Source organism: Falco peregrinus, chromosome 5 (genome assembly GCF_023634155.1).
Source record: "Falco peregrinus isolate bFalPer1 chromosome 5, bFalPer1.pri, whole genome shotgun sequence".
NCBI classification, from domain to species: domain Eukaryota; kingdom Metazoa; phylum Chordata; class Aves; order Falconiformes; family Falconidae; genus Falco; species Falco peregrinus.
In genome coordinates, this window is record NC_073725.1 from 98,941,017 (window position 1) to 98,964,129 (window position 23,113).

General features: G+C 38.8%; 1 protein-coding gene across 6 annotated transcripts in view; it reads right to left on the minus strand.

Moving 5' to 3' along the window:
• Nucleotides 1-1,878: 1,878 nt before the first annotated feature.
• Nucleotides 1,879-23,113, minus strand: part of ATXN7 (ataxin 7) — an 89,649-nt gene continuing 68,414 nt past the window's right edge. For all 6 annotated transcript variants that reach the window (XM_055806963.1, XM_055806964.1, XM_055806962.1 and 3 more), the window contains 8 exons: nucleotides 14,035-14,284; nucleotides 13,092-13,354; nucleotides 12,224-12,306; nucleotides 10,199-10,464; nucleotides 9,578-9,776; nucleotides 8,592-8,713; nucleotides 7,363-8,314; nucleotides 1,879-6,049 (listed from right to left, as the gene is read on the minus strand). In XM_055806963.1, coding sequence (XP_055662938.1) covers nucleotides 6,032-6,049; nucleotides 7,363-8,314; nucleotides 8,592-8,713; nucleotides 9,578-9,776; nucleotides 10,199-10,464; nucleotides 12,224-12,306; nucleotides 13,092-13,354; nucleotides 14,035-14,284 — 2,153 coding nt within the window. In that variant the 3' untranslated portion in view covers nucleotides 1,879-6,031. The remainder of the gene's footprint in view (nucleotides 6,050-7,362; nucleotides 8,315-8,591; nucleotides 8,714-9,577; nucleotides 9,777-10,198; nucleotides 10,465-12,223; nucleotides 12,307-13,091; nucleotides 13,355-14,034; nucleotides 14,285-23,113) is intronic.

Consider the following 23,113-nt stretch of genomic DNA (forward strand, 5'->3'; position numbering starts at 1 on the left):
TCAGTCAAATTAAGAGTCCCATGGTGGATCCTACGAGCCACGTGTGTTTGATTACTTGTTGCGATAATAATGAACCAACAGGAATTTGCATTTAAATAAAGCCAATTGCAAGCCCTTGTTCGGTTGTTTTGGTAGTTGGTGTAACAGCAGCCACAGAGGCTTCAGCCTACAAGGGCGACGGCTGCTGGGGCCGCGCGCTGCCCTGCTGCCAGAGCGGCATGTGCGGCAGGTGCAGGAGCAGGAGTTGGTTTTCCTACCAAAGGCAGGTCGTAGCCTTTGAGCCCAACACGGCTCCACCAGGAGGCTGGCACTGTTGGGCGTGAAGGACACAGTGTCCTTTTTGAAAGCGAAGGGCATCAACTATACACACACGCGTGCAAATCCGTACACGCAGAGACCCACTGGCATTCGGATTTGTATCGCACGCGCTGCCAGGGTCAAAGCCCTGCATCACCCAGTGACTCCTCCCAAACACAAACTGGAGCGTTTTCTTATGAGACAAACAGCGACAGGAAAGAAACTGCTTCCTACCCACTTCAAGGAAGCCCGTGTTTACTGGGTTCCACTCCAGCACGTCACCAGAAGGCATTTTTCATGCGAACCCCTTTACTGCCCTGACGGACTGACACAGGGAGAGGTGACAATGCGCAGAGCAGCGCTGCGCCCTGGCACACGGGGTGCCGCTAGCGGTACCCAGCACAGCAACAGTGGGGAGAGGGGGACACTCCAGGCCTGCAGAGCTCCGAGACACCCACCGAGAGCTCAGGGTTCTATGGGATAAACACCCCTTTTTCCCTTTCTTCACCTTACCAGTTTCAGAGGATACCGACCCCTGTATTAAATGCATTTAATTCAAAAATTAATAAATAATAATCCTTCAGCTTCAAAGCAGACGCCAACAGCTCAGACCCCCGGACTTGCCTGAACGCGATGAGGAGCAGAGAGCTCTGCTGCACAAGCGCCCAGCTCCTGCATGCTCCGTGCTGCTGTCACTCGTATGGCTCAGCACGACCAACTTCAGTGCCAACGGCTTCTATACGATGGCACAGACATTAGAAATTGCTACTAGAAAACAAAGATATTTGCAGGAAGGCGAGACAGAAAATAAATAAAAATCTTCAGTCAACAGAAAGGGTAAATGTAGAATTATTAGGGAGTACTCACTATATAAAGATAAAGCAGAACCTGCTTGTTGCCTGAACCCTGTTTGTATGTCGTAGCATTCCAAACACTAAGGAAAATTTTGTTCGTACTTAGAGGAAAAGAAAAAAAAAACAATCAAAAAAGCACAAAGGCAACAAAGAAAATAAAGGAAGCATTGCCAGGGATGTAAACATAAAGTCCAATCCCACTAACAGGAGTTTTACCCTTTTTACACACGGCTCCTCAGAGGTCATCCACCACACGCGAGTCCTGAGTCACATGCAGAGAAAAGCCTTGCAAGAATATTTTAACCTGTCGGATTCACACACGGGATCTTTAAACTGTGAAAACACGGAAGATCCCTTTTTTTGGAAGGAAAAAAAAAAAAAAGTAATTGCCATTGAACATACTGCATTTGGGGTTGTAAAAGCTGCTTCTAGTTACTCTATTTAGAAAACAAGATAAAGCATGAACCTTAAGTAACAAAATGTCCTTTGCACAGGAAAAATACTGATACAGAGCTGATACAGGCACCTCTCAAAAACAGGTACCAAAATTGCTGCAGGTCGTAAAAATCCGACCCTACCAGGCTGACTATAGCTGCCCTCGCGATGCTGAGTACGGTGACAGAATTTGAGCACATCCAATTCTCTGAAATTAGTTCACATAGGCACCAATACAGATAATGTTTTCCTTTAATGGTGAATGATTTTATAATGAAGCAGAAACATATAATGTATTCCATGCAACCAACCTCATTTATTGAAAAGTCCTAATTTTATTGCCTTGTTTAGTAACATGTTTGTTCAACAAACTAATCTTTTTCATGAAGCAAAGCACAACTTTTTCTTATAAATAGTATAAATTATTTTATTTACAGAAACTTGTTACAAAACAAATAGACTATATATTTATTTTTCTTTTAAATATCCAAAGTAATTTTTCTATCCCATGACATTTGTTCATGTACTATACAGCAGCCAACACAGAGTTCAGCTGATCAGATGCTCTTGATTATGTATACAAATTATCAAACTATTCACACATTTTACACAGGAGATTGCTTTTAGAACCAGGCTCAACACCGAGCAAGATGCTTTCAAGGCCTACATTCACATTGACATTATGTAGTGCTCATTTTAAAATTATCTTTAAAATGTAAAATATCTTGCACAAAAGGTAAAAATGATTCTTTCGTGCTGAACAGTGAAACATTTAATACCCTTTCTAAGCCCAATTCCCTCCTCCAGGACAGAATGAATAAAAGACAAGAGAGAGATTCCTTGGCAAGAGAACTCTTACAGGAAGACGACTGCCTTAGAAATGTCATTTGGAAATCACATCTTTATTTTTTTTAATAGTTTTAAGAGGTACTTACTTTTTTTTTTTTTTGTTATGTTTTCCTGGAATACCAACTATTTTGAACATTTTCTAAAGTATTTAATTTATGAATACTGCCCCCCCCATCCCCCTTTCCTAAAATGAGACAGTTAAATAAATTGCTGGTTAAACCCATATTTCAAACCCTTGGCATTATATTAAATATGAATTATGAATGGGATTGTTCCAACACAAGGTATTCTAATTAAGAGATTTTACAAAAGTTACCAGCATCATTCGCTTTTCGTCAACCCATCTCATTAATTTCAGAAAATATATATATGTATGTGTGTATATATATATACACGCACACATACATATATATATATATATATATATATGCGCACACATATATATAGGTGGAAAAAGCAAGCTCCAAAATTTCAACTGAACATTCAAGTCTTTTAAGGAGAAGCTGTCTAAACAGTCCAAGCTTAAAACTAGTTATATCAGGCACTTTCAGTTTTTCCGTTAGTTTTAAACCACGAGACCCACACAAATGCGCACGCACACACACGCACACAAACACTAAAAAAAGAGAAGCAGTGTGTCACTTAACTAAATGTAGTCTTCTGGGAATCAGGCAACTGATAAGCAATGCCGTATCGACCATGTTGGCTCCAATCCTGCGCTCGGGTTCCCGGGGCAGAACCCGGCCGCAGGACCTGGGCAATAGTTTGCATGTATCCACTCCCAAGACGTGAAAAGGGACACAGCTTTCACAAAACGGAGGCATCCCTTAAGTTGCAAAGTAGGCATGTTAACTATTGGCTTGGCAGTGAACCACTTCAAATTATAAAAAGGTATTTGCTTTTTTTTTTAATTAATTAATAAATAAATACTAGATGATCTCAATTGTACCAAAACTGGATATAAGAAAAAAAGACCTGTGCAAAAATACATATTTAAATATGTACAATCAATTAACAAAATATGTCTTCTGAAATAGGGATACTTCAATATTTATAATAGAACAAGAAATTCCAAAATAAAGATACAAAAGTATGTCTTTTTTTTTTTTCTTGTATAATTCTTTGTTCATCATTGCAGCAATTTTTTAGGTTAAGAAAACTGCAGGAGTCATAACGAGAAGTTGGAAAGACTATAAAAACTGTATCTCTTAAATTAATACCAAAATCTGTCTAGAAACAACCCAGCCACTGCAAATTCAATTTTGCAAGGAAAATTAATTTTAAGCTTCCTTAATTATTTACAGTAAGAACTATGTGACAATAAAAGCATCAGGAACAATGTTCTGCTTAGAACTGAGATCTAAAACACAATATGTAAGCAGGTCTATGCTCAAGGGCAGACAGAAGTTACGACGTTCTCACTCTTTACTCCCAATGGCTTAAACCCACACGACGCAGTGGCTGCAGACACTGGCTCTGTACGAGCAGCGATCAGGAATTCGCTTGTTAACACGCCTGCACGCTCTCAAAGGAGCACGAATTTGCCATTACGCTTTCAGATCAACAGAACCTTCAAAAAGAGAGAGTTTGATCACAAACTCGCTAGCGTTCAATCTTGCCAATTTTTTTTTTTTCCCTTTACTTTTGTGTCTATCAAGAGTCAAATTGCACTTGTGACTGACGCTATCCTGAATGGAAGCTCTGCCCCAGGGACTTCATCAGAGCGTGGATTTCATTCCAAACATGCAGGACTTAATACGTTTTGATTTCTCTTTGTGGCTTATCACTTTGGTTCCTTTTACGTTAAACCAATTGCAGTTCTAAAAATCCTTTCAACAGGGCATCTTATTAAATACGAATCCTTTTGTTCCTGAAAGGTTGTCCTTTTTTAAAGTTTGCATAATAAGTGTCTCCAGTAGGTTGCTTTCTCAGTGTGACCTTTTGTATCGATTCAAAGCTAAAGTGTCTGCATAGAGGCTTCTTGTTGTTTTGCTGTATAACAATGATTTCGTAGCCAGTTCAGGTTAAACTGAAAGCATCGTTAGGTAAACAACTAAGCAACTGCTACTCAGAGTGGCTTTGGATTCCCTGATGAACTACTTGCCACCAGAAGTGGGGAGAAGGCTGGGCTACGTGAACAATTGGACAGGCTCAGATTGTCTCTCCTCAGCAATAGCTGGTGCCATTTAAGGCAGAAAAAAAATATCTTCTTGGCTAGGAATTTGTTTTCCTTTGCTTTGCCCCCTTAATAAAAGTTTAGTCAGTTTTGAGACTTTACCTGATGTTTAAAAACTTAAAAACATCCAGACAAACCAAATCATAATACATTAAGCCCTTCAGTGGAATTCACTTTTGAGGTGTTTTGAAGCAAGACAAAGTATTTCATAAAAATTGACTGGACTATACAAAACTGTGTAAAGCCCCCTTTACTCATAAAGCCTGGGTGGGTGTGGGATGACTGTGATGCACACATCTGCGCTTTACAGGGAACTCTGCTGTCAAATTGGTGTTTATTCCCAAATTTTGGGGGGATAAAAATCTTACCGAATGGTTGAAAGCGTAACATGTTAACGATTCAGTTATACAAACAAGGCATAAAAACTGACTTATGTTTTTGAGAAAATATTTAAATACTTGGTTTAAAAAGGGCTATTTTTATAGGCTGGAATTCAGCCTAATTTAACCAATACAGTTGTTATTTTTTTTTAATAACAAAGGCCTATCATATACAGCATAGGTCAATAAATATGTTCTTTGGGCATATAGTTTTAAAGGTTATTTGCCTTTGTCTGTTTGATGTTTTTGGATTTTTTAAAAAACAAAGTTAACATTAATCTTCTGCAATCAAATCTTATTCAAAAGAATACAAAATAGGTTTTGTATCATGAAAGTATGATATTTTTATACTTGTTTTTTGAGCGATGGCCTCAAACAAGTTTTTCTGGGTTTTGTTGGGTCTGTTGTTTGGTTTTTTTTAAAACTCCTGATAGCTTCTTATCCCAAATTACTTGCAAAAGGCTGGGCAAAACAGACTATTTTTTGAATTGTGCTATTTTTATATTCCATCAAAGGAACATTGCTATAAAAACACTAAAGCCATATTCCCTTCTTGAGGGCTTCTTTCCATTGTGCCTCACACATTTTTTTTTCCCCCTTGTCACGGGGTCCTCTCCATTGAGGGTGTCTGTCTGGTTAGCTATCACCTACAAAAGACACCATCAGTATAAAAATAAGTCCACAGTAACGTTTATTTCCCCCCAGAAAACATTCGCCAATCTATGTCAAATAGTGGCAAGATGAAGTACTCCTGTAAGTAAAATCTCACAGATTTGTAGCACAGTCCAGACCACTGTTAACACTGATAAGAGCAATTATGTGGCTGAACTTCATCCAGTGTCCATTTCTAGTATATTCGCTGCTACAGACATGGCTTCAGGGAAATTCCTTGTTTGAGTGACAGTCCAGTAGATTTCCACACCTGAGGACCATGGGAAGTTGGGAAAACTCAAGGCATCTTGGAGTCCAGAAATCCAGATGGAGGTTTTGCTTGTAGTGAAAACTGTCCAGTTCGTTTCTCACCATGGTGCGTTCAGCTATCAGGGACGTGCCTTTGGCTTTTGAGCAAGCAAAAGGGAGAGAACAACAAGTGAGCCAGGCTGTTACAGCAGATACCCTTCAAAGACATTTTCTGGATAATGAGAGCATCTTTGGGGAGAATAAATAGACACAATGCAACACCACTAACACGCGGCTGGCTTCTCTGAGACCCGACAATTCTCAAGCTAAGGCTCTTTAAAGTTATCAAGATTTCAGACACGTTTCCTTCCTTAATCACTCAAATTACATTTCTCCTTCATTTATATTGCATAGTTGAAATAGTTACTATTAGATAAGTTCAAAAATAAGTGCCATCTGAATGCTTTTTGTTATGGTAAACACAACATAATGGTAAAATTCTTCCTCTATGGCTGAAACTGGAAATTAAGAAACCATTCTGAAAAAAACTCCTGCTGACCTCCTAGCTCTCCAGGTACACAGATTTCAGGTTATTAGCACCAGAGGAAACAAATGGTTTCTTGGGATTTTGATCTTGAAAAATCTAGTTCTAAAGCTACTCTCTAAAATTCCATCTTCTATACTTGAGCTGTATCAAATTATATCTACCCCTCCAAGTCCATTTGAATAGTAGTATTAAGAAGCCTGAGCTACTAGTTTCTAAATTACCTCTCATCCTAACTTATCAAGAACTCTCTCTCCCCATACACTACTTTTCTGGTGCAATTTGTTTAAAAAAAACCAAACCAAACAAACAAATTTTTAAAATGGAATCTTACATATTCATGAGATCTGCTTCCTTTATAGTAAATATCTGCTTTACCGACCAAAAAGGTTCCTGTCTTATTTATAACATTTAATCTCGTTATTACGAAGTTGTTAGTCAATGACACCTTGGGATAATAGGCTTATTTTATCTTAGTATCACAGTTCTGTTATCAGCATCACTATGCTCCGCTTTGTAGAATGTTTATTACAGATACAGAAACAAGAAGCCAGGCTCAGACACGCAGCTCAGTTCCATGGCTGGGTGGCAAGACTTACTTTAAAAATTACTTTTTTTTAAAATGTGAGGACTTGAATTTAATCTGAGAGCAATTCATGGGCAACATCTAAGGGACTTGGAATGTCATATTTAAGGATTCTTTAAAAACAATGAGCCACATTTTATGAGAGTTTTTATGAGAGTTTGTACAAATCTTGTGTAAATGTACTCCAAAAATACTCAAAATGAGTAGTGGACAAGTAAGAGAACTACCTTTTCCTTGAATAGGATCTGGAACTGGCTAGCTACTAATTAAGAGAACAGATGTAATATAAGCATGTGAAGAGGCATGTTCATATTGGCTTAGTCTGAGACGAAACCTCATACCTGATGAAAAAGAGAGTTGTTCATCAGTCCTTGCGTCCCTGGGATTGCACCAGTGTGTTTTGCATGAACATTGTTCACCGACGTCAATTTGGCAACCTTGTTTGATTTGCTGCTGCTGCTGTTTATGCTGCTTGAACCAGGTGAGCACTTTCTTTTCTTTCCTATTAATTTGTCGAGGGAAGTATGCGAATGTGAAAAACTGCTGTGTGAATTTACAGTCAGCTCACTGGACTGATGAACAAAAGGCCCTAAGGAGAGCGTGGAGTCGCTGCTGTTCATCATCACACTCATTCTCTTTATCGATTCTGCAGGGCTTCCAGTCGGAGGACCCCTCCCTGATTGGTCATGTTTGAGGCTAACAGAGTTAGCTTTGCTAGTCATACAGTTGAGGCCAACACTGTGGGACGAAGCTGTCACCGACGGATGATAGGAGGTCCCAGAGTTTCCAGAGTTAACCACACAGTTTTTTCTAAAGGACTCTGTGGAATGAGAAGGTGCTAGCAGTGCGGAACTGTTTTTACGCTTCTTTCCTGAGCCGCCGCTGCTACTGACGCTGCCGGTACTGTTACAGGTGCCACTGCCAGCAGAAGATTCCTTAGGTTTAAAAGATTTGCTGGATTTCATTTTCTGAGGTTTGCTGGGCATAGGTGAAGGTACAGAGGAAAGCACTGTAGGTGTTGAAGGGGATGAAGACACTTGTCTTGATTGCATACTGCAGACAGGATCCACTGCACCCAGAGTAGCAGGATTGGCATTTAGTGTCGTTCCATGTGATGGTACCGATTTATTATTCAGAGACACACAGGAAGGAGATACCAATGCTGGCGATGACATAACCGTGGTGGGTAAGAGGAAACCTGCTGCACTGACACCGTACTGTGAAGCAGGCATCGAGTTTGTCCTATGTGGTGCACGAACTGATGCTGTGTTACTAGATGCTGGAGGAATTTTCCTGCAGGTGAACAGAAAAACCTACATAGCTACCACTCTTCAGAACAATAATCAGTCTAATAATGCTACATTAAAGCAACCGTATCTTGAGGTTGATTAATGCCACTACAATATTTTATTAAATCAACAGTTAATTGTTGCAAAAAGTTTAAAGCACAGACTTATCAACCTTTGATCCGATTAATCTGAACACAAGATCACTGTTCGTTCACTAGAATCACGGGCTTCATGTATTCCTACAAATACCAAGAAGAATAAGAACTTTCACTTCTACTCACTTCCACATCTGCGAATTCAGATGCTTCTCCAACATGAAGTCAAGTGCACATCGAATGTGGTTCCACCGCTTGTCAAACACGTAATAACCTCTTCCAATTTGCTGACTACCAAATGTGCAAAACTGAAAAGACAGATTTTTATTGGTGTTTTCTACTTTCAGTAACAACTCTCTGAGTAAGAATGCACTTGTTTATAAATAAATATTGCTAAATCAACAGGCTTTTAGATGTTTAAATCAAGGATAAAAAAATACCATATATAAAAATTCTAGCCTATATTAACAAGTATTTAAAATTTTTGGCCTTGGTATATTGGGATCACTTCTTCCCGTTTGATACTCCCATACTTACGACCAAAAGCAGCAGCCAAATTTGAAACCCTCTGATTAAACAGGGAAGGACAGTAGTGTGTGTTTGTATGTGTGTATAAAAACATACTACATATATATAACATCTGCATTTGAGAAGCTATCAGCTCTCTGCTCATAGTCTGTTTTTAAAAAAAGACATAATTTGATATACAGGCTAGGCAATAGAGCTTGTGCGTTCAGTTAGACTAACTAGCTTACACCAAGAGTTAAGTATTAGAAACCACATTACTGCTATCTTTACTGTGATGACTGGCACCTTGAGTAAAAGACGTGCATATGTGTGTGGGGAAGTCCAATAACAAAATCTCAGCAAAAATGCACTGTTCACATGTCCTTACTCTGAAACCACAGCATTTTAGAGCAGTTACCAATTTAATCTTCAGTACTTTGATTTCTTTTGGATTGGGAAAGTGAGCTCCAAACCTATTTATTTAGCACATTTAATTTGCAGTTACAGTTAAACCTTCACTGCCTACTAGGCAACAAAATAATTTTCTTCAAATCTAGAAAAAAAGCCACACACCCAATAGAAAACCACCCTTAAAACCCCCAAGTAATTTGGGTACAAGTTCAGAGCTAGCAAGAGACCAAGGTTAACTTTTACTTAAGACGTACAGCGGCTGGTTGAGGATGATGACCTGAATAATGACAATCCAGTTTTTCAACAGGCTCTTCTTTTTCATCACATTCTCCCTCATCACTGGATAACCGAGATGCTGGCTCAGCTGCAGGCAAGGGAGGGTGCGGGGACTCATGGACAGAAGGAGACTCACTAGGGGCATTTCCACTGTGCTGGGCTGGACAGCCTGGAGGCCTGGGCAAGGCAAGAAGTAAAGGTGTTATTTCACCTCGTCTAGTTAAACATTCCAAGCTTAAGTGCTTATTAGTGCTGACAGAAGGAAATCTACAATAACAGATTTCTGTTATTTTCCGTAGTCTCATAACGCATCTACCGAGAGGAAGGACGGGAGGTAGGGTACCGCCGGAAAAGCAGCATTGCCCAATCGTTGCTGAATTGCTTTCCTTGACGCAAGTCAGCTTTTACTATTTCAAACACCAAACCCTCCTTGCTAGGAGTTACAGCTCAGCACATAATTGCTTCTTGCAGAGAGACAGTCACCAAGCCTAGAGCAAAAATACTGCCCCATTCAACAGATCCGTATCGCTCTTCCAAAATTTACCGGATGAAGCCACCAATATTAATTTCACACCACTGGATCAGCACATTTTCCTTACCTTGGAAGACTGGGGGGGTGAGGTTTGGGTTTATTAGGTAATAAAGGCTTTGATTCTGTAAGAGTAACTCCATGAGAATTTTGGTGCAGCTCCTGGGAAGTTTTAGTAGGTGAGGGATGTGGTTCCCTGAGAGGGGGCATCTGCTGATGATGATCCGAATGTCGAAGAAGTTCCTTTTCCCTGGTTTTGCTTTTGTGCTCGGCTAATAACACATCAAATCGTTTTCTTCGACCCTGTACAGCCCTCCGCTGGGTTAAGGAATGTGTCTGCAAAACCATGAATAAATCATTAAGCCCAGGCTATTAGATTTGTGGAAGTGGAAACATTCAAAACACATATCTAGAGCTCTAAAACAAGAGAAAATAATCACACTCACGGATTAGTAAACAAACGACAGAAGGACTTAGAAAATAAACTTTAAAATTGCTTGGTGGATGATTATATCCCTGCCTGATGCAAAGTAACAAAAACTAGCAATCAAGTAAAAGGCTTCTTTCAAATTTCTTTTGAAAAAAAACCCAAAAAACCCAACAGCCAACATTCTTATAAGGTTAAGACTGGAACTGAAAATGTGTTTTTACATTGACATTTTAATTGCCAACTACTGCACAACCAAAAACCTTAAGTATTTACTTTCACTTACTAAAATATTTAACACAATAATGTTGACAATCAGACTTCTAATGGCAGACATGAAAAATAGTTATTAAAAGACCTTGCTTCCCTTTATATACTAACTATTCCTTGAAAACTAATGTAATCAAATAGATACTAAGGAATGCACAAAAATATACAGCAGAATCCAGAGTCAGACAAAACTAGAGAGTCCTTTGAGTGTCCTGAATACTACACATAGCAAGGTATGTATGTGTATATATGGTACACATTCTATGCAAAGTGAAGTAGATGGAAATTATTTTTCTAAACTGTTTAAGTCACATACAATACCTTTTTTTTTCATATGGCATAATAGGTTTGATTGTGTTAACTTTAGTAGGTGAAAATTATTATCACATATTTCAGACACAAATACCAATACTGAAAAATACTTTATGAGTAGGTAAAATATAAGGAAATGCTGAGAAACACATTTAGGATCTTTCTCTTTAACACTACTGATTTGCCTAGTTCTCTTGTAAAATCTTGAAGCCTTTCCCTCCTCTATTAGCAAAATACCTGCCTCCCCCCCGTAATTCCAAAAGGGCAACATGTGCAGTTCCTCTGGGTCACTAGTGCCAGCTTCATTTACCTTTGTTCTGTACATGGTTTATTTACCAGATGCTTCCCCTACTGACAGTTCAGCTGCTTTGCAGGAGGGTAGCTGAATGTTACACAGTTGCAGGGGATCTGGATTTTTGGTTCCTTGGGACTAAGTGATATCCCCCTGTTCTCTGAGATTTTCGAGCCAGAGGACACATTTCATCTGACCAAAAGTTTTTATCGCTTGTTTAATTTAGAGTTTTGACCTCTAGGCATACTCCATGGCTTTTTCAAAAGACTCATTTCTGAGCTGGCTGTGCTGCTACTGTAGTGCTACATCAAGCAGCATTAGTGTTTACAGAAATATCTCAAGTATCTGCTGCAGACTCTGCTGGGGGTAAAGGAGGGGTTGTGACAGGGGAGGATCTTCATTATTTAAATCCTACAGAAACAAATAATACTTCTAAAGTTTAGGAGGAATTTTGAAATTCATGATCTATGACCCAAAGGTTATCCCTCAAAAGAACGTCATGCAGGTCTCCTACTACCTACACATGAAGTAGGATAATCTGTCCCATGTCAACATCCATGTTTAAAGGGTTTATACAGAACTACAAACCTCCAGGTTTCTTTGAGAAATACATTTTTGAATAAATAATTAACTGAACATCAAAAACAATTTATTTTTTGTTCTGGGCAATGTGTTTTGAGAGGTACTATTTACAGTGGCAATTACAAACAGCAAAAACTTGTAGTTTTCTGTCATACTCCTCAGGAAATTGAATTAAAACTTTTCATAATCTTATTTGGATTAAGATTGCCTACCTTGCATGTCAAAGACCTAGTACAAGGTTTCCTGGTTTCCACATCAATGACACCACAGTATATATCTGGATCAAATTCTCTCTCTGTCAAAGGCACACAGTATTGCAAAGTTACAAAAAGGCATTTTGAAATACTAACATTTATTTAATTTATAAAAATTAACCATATTGGAAACAGTTTTCAAATGTAACACAGGCAAGTGTTCAAATAAAAAAGCACAATAAAATCTTATGAATAAAATTGTACAGATAAAATTTTCTACACTCTCAGCAAGTTCATGCTGTGCTGAAATACAGATCTCAAGTCTACAAACAGAACAGAGACATTTACAGCTGTAAGGGACCTCAAAGGAGGGGTGGATCCTGCCAGTTAAGATTCGAGGTCGCCATCAATACGAACTGTGACAAATGGTGGGGTTCTGTGTTGGTTTTTGTGTTAAAAACTTTTCTACCATCCTACTAATGCTGAAAGTTATTGTGTTTAAAAGAGTAGACTGGGGTTACATTTTTTAATTTATGAGGTGCTAGTTGTTCTGTTTTCTGTGTATATTTGGACCTTCCATATAGTAAGAAGGAAAAGAAAAATCTTTAAAGACAGAGGAGTGTAATTCTAAAACTGTCAGAACTGTCAGGCCCTTGAGGTCTGTATGGTTTCTGAAAGCAATAGCCACTTTTCAAGTTGTTTGCATCCTCTAAGAGTATGTCAAGTTATAGATTCAAATTCTAATGTATAAAACATACCTAATTACAAGTTTCTGTGTTATAAAAGTGTTTCATTTACTTCTGAAACTTACTTCTATATAGGCTATATATGTATTTCTATAGGTACACTGCTAAAAGGAATACAGCAAATAATTAAAAACAATTACCTGACAATCTTTTATGTAAAAATTTCCTATTATTTGTATTTTCTTCAGGTTTCTTTTCCAAAAATGGAGGCACAGAGAGAAGACCTTTACCATTCAGTATCTGTCCAGGGGAAGGCAAGGGTGGCTTTGGTATTGAGGGACAATTAAGGCCAGTCTTTATTGAGGAACTCACAGTAGTAGAACAAGTTGGACCAACAGCAGCTTTCAGTTGGGCACCATCTATCTTTGGATGAATCTTTTCCACTTTGACAGATGGAGTCATACTATTATTTATGAAAAACAAAGGGGGGGAAATGAAAACTGTGGTCATAAATAATAAAAAGTACTTAAAATACGTTATTACTCAACAATACTTTGATCTATTCACAAGGCAAATGTAGACCTTCCCCCTTTATTTCCAGTTTTTTATTCTTTCTTATTTTTGGATTTTTTGTTATGTCCATAAACTCTTACGTCCTTTTTTCTCCATTTCCTTGTAAGTATTTCAGAGGGTCATCAGGGACTTCAGAAACTGTTATTTGGATTCACAGATAAAGCGTATCGCTGAAGCAACTGGAAGGGGCTTGTTGTGTGCAGTGAGAGGTGTGTGACAGTAAATTATATTATCAGTTCTACAATCTCACACGTGCAGGTCAAATCACATGAATCAGAGCTAAAACTCCCTTATGATCAAAGTATGCAGATTAGATCAAAGAATTAAGAGCCCTGAGTAAAGTGACCTTTATTTATAGTGATTTAAGATGCGGCTTTGCATGAGCTCTTGTTCAACATGGTCATGAGTATTATCTATGATCTTAAGACTAGGCTGCTGTAAAAGACCTGGAGGAGTTTAAAGTGATCATCTCCTAAACCAAACCCCCTCTGAAACAAAAGGCAACGTTACTGATATAGCAGTGTCTATGGAAGTAGTAACACTTAATTTTTTGCCAAAATGCATACTCACATTTTATCATGGGGAACTTTGCTATGTACCGAATGCATTAACCTGTTGTTTCCGCTGATCTGCAGCTTGTCTTTGGGTGATTTCAACAACTTGGAATTTGATGATGATGCACTAGTACCTCCACTGGATGAACGATTGCTCCCACTTGCACTGCTACCTTTGTTTTTTGAAGGGAAAGATGAAATGAGGGAAAATACTGAAGAGGAGGGAGGAGTCAAAGGCGGCTTGCTGGAGGAGCTGTGTCTTCTTTCTGAAAAGGAGGGGAAAAAAGAGGGTTTTAAGCTCCCACAGAGAATCAATTCTTAAATACATGTTGTCATTTACTCCATTAACATTTTTCTTTTATTGGCTTGGGAGGTCCCCTGCCACACACATTGCACAGAGGATTCAAGCCTCGCTGTAATCCACGAGGCTCCACACTCACTGCTGGTCCCCAGGCAGTTACAAAGGTCTCTCAACTTTGGGAGCTACATTCCTCAACCACTAAAGCTTCGCTTTCAATAACATCCCTCACACTCTCTCCATCTTAAAAGGACAAGGAAGAGAGAATCAGACCTAGACCTGAGACACAAAGCAGAGAGATCTCTAGCCTCGGGCCAAGCAAGCTGAAACACCGTTAACAATTATCTGTAAGTATGTCTCCTAATGGTCAAAGTTATATTGCAGCCAGTATTTTAACTTCCACTTCATGACCATCTTCGGTATGGTCTACCAGACCTTCATTGTGGAACACCCCTGAGAACAGCAGCTCAGGTAGTGACCTACATTGGGTTTTGGCGTGTTGTGGGTGTTTTTTGTTTTGTTTTGTTTCCCTCTTATAAATTCTATAGGATTTCTACTTAGGAACCAATTACAGGAGCAGCAGATATTCTTCTAAAAAAAATAAAAATCTAAACATTTGAATTAAAGAGTGGTCACGCTCCATCAGTGAATGTGTTTGAAAATAAATTATTTAGTTAACATTAATATATTGCTCGCATTAACTCATTTAAAATAGCCGATCTTGTAAAGGTAGTTCTTTGGAACGATTAATTCTCAGTCACAAAACACCTGAGAGATTCAGGGAGTACCCGGCTCTGCCCACACACGGACGTGTTAACTGACCATTTACTCGACTGATACTCGGACACCTGTGATTCCTCGATAATCTGTGCAATCAACACCTGCTTAAGAGACACGTCCGGCAATCAAGTATATGCAGACCTCAGATCTAAGAGAGAACTAAGAGTGAGCACGTCTGCCAGGGGAGTTGGAAGGCACCTTTCCCCTCAAAAGTGACACCACCTCTTTCTCAACCAAGTATTGTAAAAGGTGCCCAAATCCACCAGCGATCAATCCCAGGACCAGCTTAGAGACTGTAACTTAAATTTACTTCAGCTGTGGAAGGAGCTGGCTACTCATGAAGTTACAACTACAGCCACGAGTGAAAGTCCAGTCCAGTGCAACCTGTATGGAAGTCCGTAATGCTCTGGAAAATATAAGTTAATACATCCGTGTTCTGCTTATATGACCTATTTCCACCCCCACCCCACCCCCTCCCAGTCCTAAATACAGCAATCATATACCCCTTAGGTGATGACCAGCCAGGACTCCCTTTGTAGCTGGAAGCCATCAAACAAAACAGCACCAATCCTGCACCAGTGTCATCGGGCACATCACCCAGTGCACAGCCCCTGCCAGCAGGACCGTAACACAGTGCAACAGCAATCACCAGGGGGGAAAAAAGGTCAAGCCACTCCAGCAGTGCAAGAAGATGACACAGGAGTCTTACACCCGGCAAGCTAATTTCTTACAGAGGGGGGGAAGCAGCATTGTAAATATGTTCATTAGCTCGGGTTAGGGGTGGGTGGGAAATAAGAAAAGAAAAAGCACAGAGCTTAGACTGGGCAACTCCAGTCAAGAAATGATCTCTGAGGATGAACCAAGTGATGCATGTTTCTCTCTAACTGCAAAATGGGTGCAAAATACCTAATCTTCTGCAAAAGAGTCATCACTTCTTAATCGGTATTTACCAAAAAGCTCTGAGAGGTCAACTGAAATGCCAAACAGAAATACATAACAAATGCAGTAATTCATCACTCATCTCAAGAAACAGCAGCTTTAAAATGATAGCATTTAGAACAACTAGTTGTCTGTGATGTTCAAAATCACCCTAGTTTTCCAGAACCAGATGCCATTGAAGACTTTTAGAAGCGAAGTATGTTAGCGTATTTCTGTTCTAGTAAATGGCTGCGTTTCTAATATGACACACTGCTTATTGCCAAATGTCTTTTTATAGCAGTGGCAAGAATCCCCGAGCAGGTCTGATAAGTTACTATTTGAGGGCCATTAGTTCAGCGATGCTACACCCTGTGAGATTACTCTGTGAGATAATGAGAAAAATTGCTCAATACTCTTCCACCTTCTGTATATTTAGAAAATTCAAAATCCAAGTTCTTATCACAGTTATAAATAATATCTAATAATCCAGTCGATGACTAATGCAATCTTTGGGAGTTTGTTATGATTTTATTTTTTTTTAAGGAAGAGCGGGTGGTGTTACATCCTTGGGGAAAACTTGGCAGGCGAGAAGAGAAAGGGACTAGAATAAGACCAAGTACCTCCTCATTAGGAATAAACAAGACAAAATATTAATCTCCGCTATTAATCCAAATTATATGAACACTGATTTTCTGGCTGCTTTAACTGGTACTGTTCTGGCAGTAAATTGAGATGTTACTGACTACCGCTGCATGAATATTTCACAGCACCAGTCTCAAACAAGTTGAATTAATATAAAAAGAAAGTGTGTTAAACTGCTGATAATAAAAAAACACAACCAACCAACCAACCCACCCACCCAAGAGAACTAAGGCTAACCGCTGATCACACACCAAGATTACACTCGATCTGTCAGAAAGGTATTTCCATTCTACAGACATATGCGTCAGAACACAAACACACACAACAAAAAAGCTTTTTCTAGAATTTTGGGACAATTTCTGAAAGAGATATTTTAACACTGTATATCTGTGAAATGTTTACTTTCTCCTGTACGTAACCATGACTTGTGTAGTTTACCAACCAAATGAGAAGGCTTTTCAGCTAATTTTTTGTAACCTGCCTGGACTTGTTTCATGTTGACCTACGTACAAGTAGAGGTAGGGCTGCTACTAGGATCTGCTTATATTTAATGCTTCAGGTTTTTTTATAAAATTCATGTTTTCAAGTGCAATCAGCTGGTTTACAAAACAGATCATAAGCAGAAACTACCAATGCATCTCATTGGAGAAAGCCAATATTATTTTTGAAACCAGACACGTGTTAAGCATGGCATACTTGAGCTAATTCATACATTTATTGACAGACTGACATAGTCTTTTAATAGAAAAATTACTACACAAACTGTCACTGAATAATCAAGACCACCATGCTTATTATGCTAAGCATATTATAAGGATAAATTCTACTAATCACCTGCCAATCTAATACAGTTCCCATTTGCCATTAACTCTGACTCAGCCTGAAAATATTTAAAAATAATTACCTCCAGGTGTTCAGTCTTCAGATTTTAAAAGTTAGTACTTACATCCCTTACCTTCACATAACTCTGAAGAGAAAAACAATTTTTTTTATGCCATGATTGCTTTTACAGCACATCAAAGTGATATTTCAAACACTACACTTGTGTAAAATGGTTCTAAACTCTAAAATGTAGGGGGAAGATATTTCTTTTGTGTTGTTTGTTTTTTAAAAATGTAAGAAAGATATAAGTATTGGCCTTGGACAAAGGACCAGAAAGTCTTCCTTGATTGCACAGCACTGGGTAGAAGCTGACCTAAAATGAAAGTTGCGTTCAACACTAAACCTTAACAAATAAAGTCCTCCTTATATAATTTTTTATATTTTATATTTTTATATTTATAGAACATCTTTGTGACCCTAAGGAGAGGGCTGTACTGAGAGTTCGAAAGCTGTGAAAAGAGGTGGCATCCCAACAAAGGCTGTTGCTGCTCAGTGACCGAGTTATCTGTTAACTATCAATTTGGAAACATACAGTGATAGTTTGTGTGCTGCTAGACTTATGGGTGAGCAAAAATTATATATGCATACTGCCAAAGCACATGGGACTTCCTGATAAATTAGATACTGGTAATTTAAATCTCTTCAAGGGCTTTAAAACAAAATAAACAAACAAACCCCCCCCAAATTAAGCAGCTTCACTTGGCCCTTAGTCTGGCTTCCAGTTTTGGGGGGTTTAAATTCCTATTTTCCATTGTGTATTTGCTACTAAACATGCAATAATTTCTGAGAAAATGCAAAGTAGTGACCAGGCAGGGGAAAAAAGGAAGAAAGGGAAAAGGAAAAAAAAAGAAAGCTTCTCACTATGTTTGGCTATTAATTCTTGTTCTTTCATCAATGAGTAAACACTTGGACTCACTGTGATTTATATCCTTATTCCTATATTAATATAAAAGATTATTTTTCTCTGTAAAGGGATATACTCTTTTTCATAAAATGTCACTTTCTTTGCTGTATGCTTAACAACAAAAAATAAAGAGTAAAAACACTTTAAATTTTTCACAATGTTCCTCCCAGGTCTACACTTAGTTCCAAAAATCTAGGAAGTGTTTTGCACTGTTCATTCTCTCTGGGCATCAATTAATAGCTTTGGCCAGCAAATACAAGATGTACAGATCAAATTTCATAAACTTTTTTTTTTAATGCTGACTTCTTATGTAAGTACTGGGCAAAAAGTCAAACTGACCTGTGTCAGCGCTAGCAGAGCCCTCGTTAAAAATGAAGCACACCCATCTGAACACACACAAGTTTAGTCCAGTGAAATGTTGCAACTTCAGTTAGCATTCTGAAAACCAGTTTCAGCATGGATTAGCCTAGATATAGGAGTATCATTCAGACTATAGAATTAAATGTGTATATTGGAACGAAGTATAAAGATCACTTTAAATTATTATTTCATGTATCTGTCTCACCTAAAGTATAAGCATGATAAAAGTGCACATTAACGCAAACCTACCTTTTTTTCCCCCATCGTACTGAGCTACTGTTTCACTTGTCATTTAAGAAATTATCTAGTACAGCCATATTAAACCAAACATCTTTTACTTGAGGATAAAATTTATTTTCTGTCACTGTGACTATTATATTTCTAGAGTAATTGTGGAGAGCTCATTTCTCCAGAACGGTCAGATCCATGACGTGACAGGAGAGCACAGACTGGGACACTGCTGTGGAAGGGCACCTCACCATAGCTCCAGATTTTACCCAGCAAGGAATTAAAATCCCTTTTGTGGCTCTAACCCAAAGGCCTGTGTTGGGCTCTGATCCACCATCACTCTGACCTCACCATAACAAAGGGGGGGGTGGGGGGGGGGGGGGGGGAAAGAAAAGAAAAAAAAAAAGATAACATCCATGAGGATTTCGCAGGGGAAACCTGGGAGCTAAACCAAACACCGGCATAGCAGGCAAATTACTCTCCCTTTGATGCCACCCTGGCAGCCTGCAGCTGCTTGGGAGCAATCGCCTGTTCCGGATCTTGATCTGCTGCTCACTCACTTATTGCTGCTTCATTATCCTGCTCTAATCAGGGGCCCTAGATACCAAGGATTCTGCCTTAATCTTCAACTGATGTCCCTTTAATCATCCCATCAGTTCTGTTTGCACTGTAAATCAGGATGAGGTCACTCCATCTTCAATTGTGTGGTGTTTAAACTTACACACTTAGCTCAACAGACAGCATCTAAGCAAAGTCGTATTTTTCACTCCAGCAAGAAAGTTACAGAAAAGAATATTTATGGAGTCCAAGCCATCAGTATGACAGACTGCCAAGGCTTGATTGGCACCGGTACAATCTGTCATGTCTCTAGAGAGTATTCTTCTTGCTATTTCATAAAAAAACATTGCTTTGCAACTGGCAGCTGATATTATTGTTTATCACTTAGTGTTAGCAAAACCATGAAGAGAATCTGACTGATAGTCATAGATGCTTATGGCATTCCATTCACAGAAAAATAACACTTTAGCAGAAGAAAACAAAAAAAGGAAGTGTATCATTTCTATTGCAGCACATTGAATGTAACTCAGGGTGGTAGATACGTAAGCAGTACATTGCTGTATGTATTTACATCAACACAATGGTCTTTCGTATCTTGACCAGAGTTCTTCATTATTAGAAATAAATAGTAACAGGTATAAACTATTTATCTAAGAAATAGGTTTCTGTAGTATCTTTTATGCAGACTAGGGCCAAGTTAGCAATACTGATGTAACCTTACGTCCTGCACTTCCTCACTTCAAAACTATTCAGCACAATTGCAGTACAGAATGTTTCTGTTGCCTGTGTAGATACCACCATGTGAAGAGGCAGTTAAGCTACAATGATACAACTTTACTTAAAATGTGTCTCTTCTGAAAAATCCACCAAAATTGAATATCTAGCCAATTTTCTTGAAGCCTATTTTTAAAACCTTGAGTTCACCTCCACACCTTGGTATGTTAACAGGTTTGCTTTGCCTAGCACAGCTTTTAAACATGCTGGGTTTTACCTTTTCACATTACACCTTCACCACATACATGCTACAGCATTGCTGAAAGACAGTCTTTATTTACATAGAGATGGTTAATACCCAAGAAGATAAAAATCACCCTGTTAGGGGCAAACAATAGAATTTAAGTTGAAGTCATACATTACAGAGCAAAATATAACTACAGAGACCAACAATTGTAAAAATTCCCTTTGAAATGCTCTTTCATATTAAAGCAATCTGTGGAGGCTTCAGCTTGGTAAGTGCCATGAAACATTTACACTCTCCAACAAAGAACTCGGGAAATTATCTTCCTCTCAGAAAATCCTTTGTTGAAGCCAACAGACAAATAAAACAAATACATCAAGACCTTTCTAATTGCTGACTGGGTACGCTCCATAGTTATATGTCAGTTCCTAGTTCCTAGGATGTTTTCACTTCTCAAATGAGGGCTGTATCACCATTAAGCTTTACATGTTATCTGTTTTCTGCATCTCTGTCCGATGGCAGCATTGGTGTGTGTACTTCCTGCTCTGTTGTCCAGTTCTTCCTCATCAGGGCAGGGATCCCACTGTTCCAGCTATGAATTCCCACACCATTCTCTTAGTCAATCACCTCCAAAACACATGCTACAAGCCTCCCTAAAAAGCATGTAAAATCTGCCTCTGCTTTTAGCTAGGGTACACTGACTTATTACAAAACCTCATAATTACAAAGAATTTATTTTTTTTTTTTAGATACACTTTGGTTACAAATGCTCAATTCAGAACCCAAAGCTCTCATATATACAAACATTTGGGTTTCATTGTATCATTCCAGTTCCAAAATCCCCCCACAGTAATTCACACTGATTTAAGACATGTAAATAAAGCGTATCTGGATGTTTATGATGGTGCAGCACACAACTAATCTTCCTCATGAAATCCAAACCTCAATGCAACCAGAAGTCACAGATCATTTTGAATGATGTGTTTGGAATAGCTACTTCAACTAAAGGTTTCACATAACCTACCAGTCCACAAGTCCCAGACTGACAGATTTTAGCTCAACTTTCACTTTGGTTTGTTTTTAAAAGCAGGTTTACCAGAGCACTTAACATAGGAAATGCAAGCAAAGTTGGGAATTGGAAAACATTCTCTGAGAATATTCTCGATTTCACCTTCCCCAGCCTCGTTGCACCACATTCAGTGTGCCACTGCAACCCTCTGAACCTTCCCAACATTTAAATATGAGTATTTGCAAATTATTTACTCAACTCCCAAGAGGTACTATGACGGTTAGTAAACCACATCCCTTTGAACAGAAACAGAACACAAACTTTAGCTATTATAATTATTTTGTTAACAGTTAATAGAATAGTTATAGAGAAGCACTGGCTACTTTGAAAACTGTAAACCCAATTACTCAACTTCTGATTTCTAAATGCATGTGTTTATAATTTTCCTCAAGATTTACTTTCAAGAACCAAAATCCACTCACACTAGCGATCCCTGCGCAAAATATGTTTGATAAAGGACTGTGAAATTCTGTGTACGCAGGGTCAGTTTTGTTGCCACCACTGAAGAAAACAGAGGGAGGAGTGGAAAGAGTTAATTTTCACTACTAATATTCTGCACGTCAACTTCAATACGTTAAAATCCTATTTCAAAGAGGAGACAATCCTGTAACTACAATTTAGGGTATTTAAATGTTGCTTTTTAAAATGCCACAACTACAGCGTAGCAAGGACAGCAGTGTAATTCTTTAGCAGCACAACACTTAACTGGGCAGGAATGGCCACCTCCATTATGATAACTGCTGCAAAACAGCCCCAAATCCAGCACACCTCCCCAGTCTCCAAGATTACCACCACAGAAAGGAGAGCGAGGAGCAGATTGCAAGTAGATATTATTAAGAACCTAGCAAAACCCAGCAACGCTAAAATGTATTTAAATAAATAACCTTCAAGTACATCCCTTTCTCCACTGCTGTCTCTCCACAACTCTCTGTACATTCCGAAAGCTAGTTTCCCCATTTTTCCCCATTTGTTACTAATCCTTTCAAACCCCCTTATACTCAGCGCACATGAGTAGTTCTGTAATCAATTTCCACAGGATTTAAAATTCTTCTTTAAAATACATGGGGTTTGCCCCCACGAGATGTAAAATAACCCTTGAAGCACCAACCAATACATACTGTCATCCCAAGCCTGCAGGCAGACTAGGGTTTTGCTGTGTCATGCAGCTCCCTAGTGCAGCAGCAAACTGGAATTAGGGATGCTCCCATCAGGTTTGCTTCAGCTATTCAGAGCCCCACGGAGATCAGTAAAACTCTCAAGAGCAACATGGGAAAACTGATAGAGGCAGGACATTATATTATTCACAGAACAGAACGACAAGCAAAATGGAGTTAGGAAGACTGACTGCTGGGAGGTCCCCTTTGATCACCCAGAAAAGAATGTTTTTCTCCATCCTTCTCCATGCCCCTCTTTGCTCAGGTAAACCCAAATGCAAGGGCTTCAGCATCCCAAACAAAAGGCTCTGCCACAACATCCAAGATCAAACTTCTGCAATGTT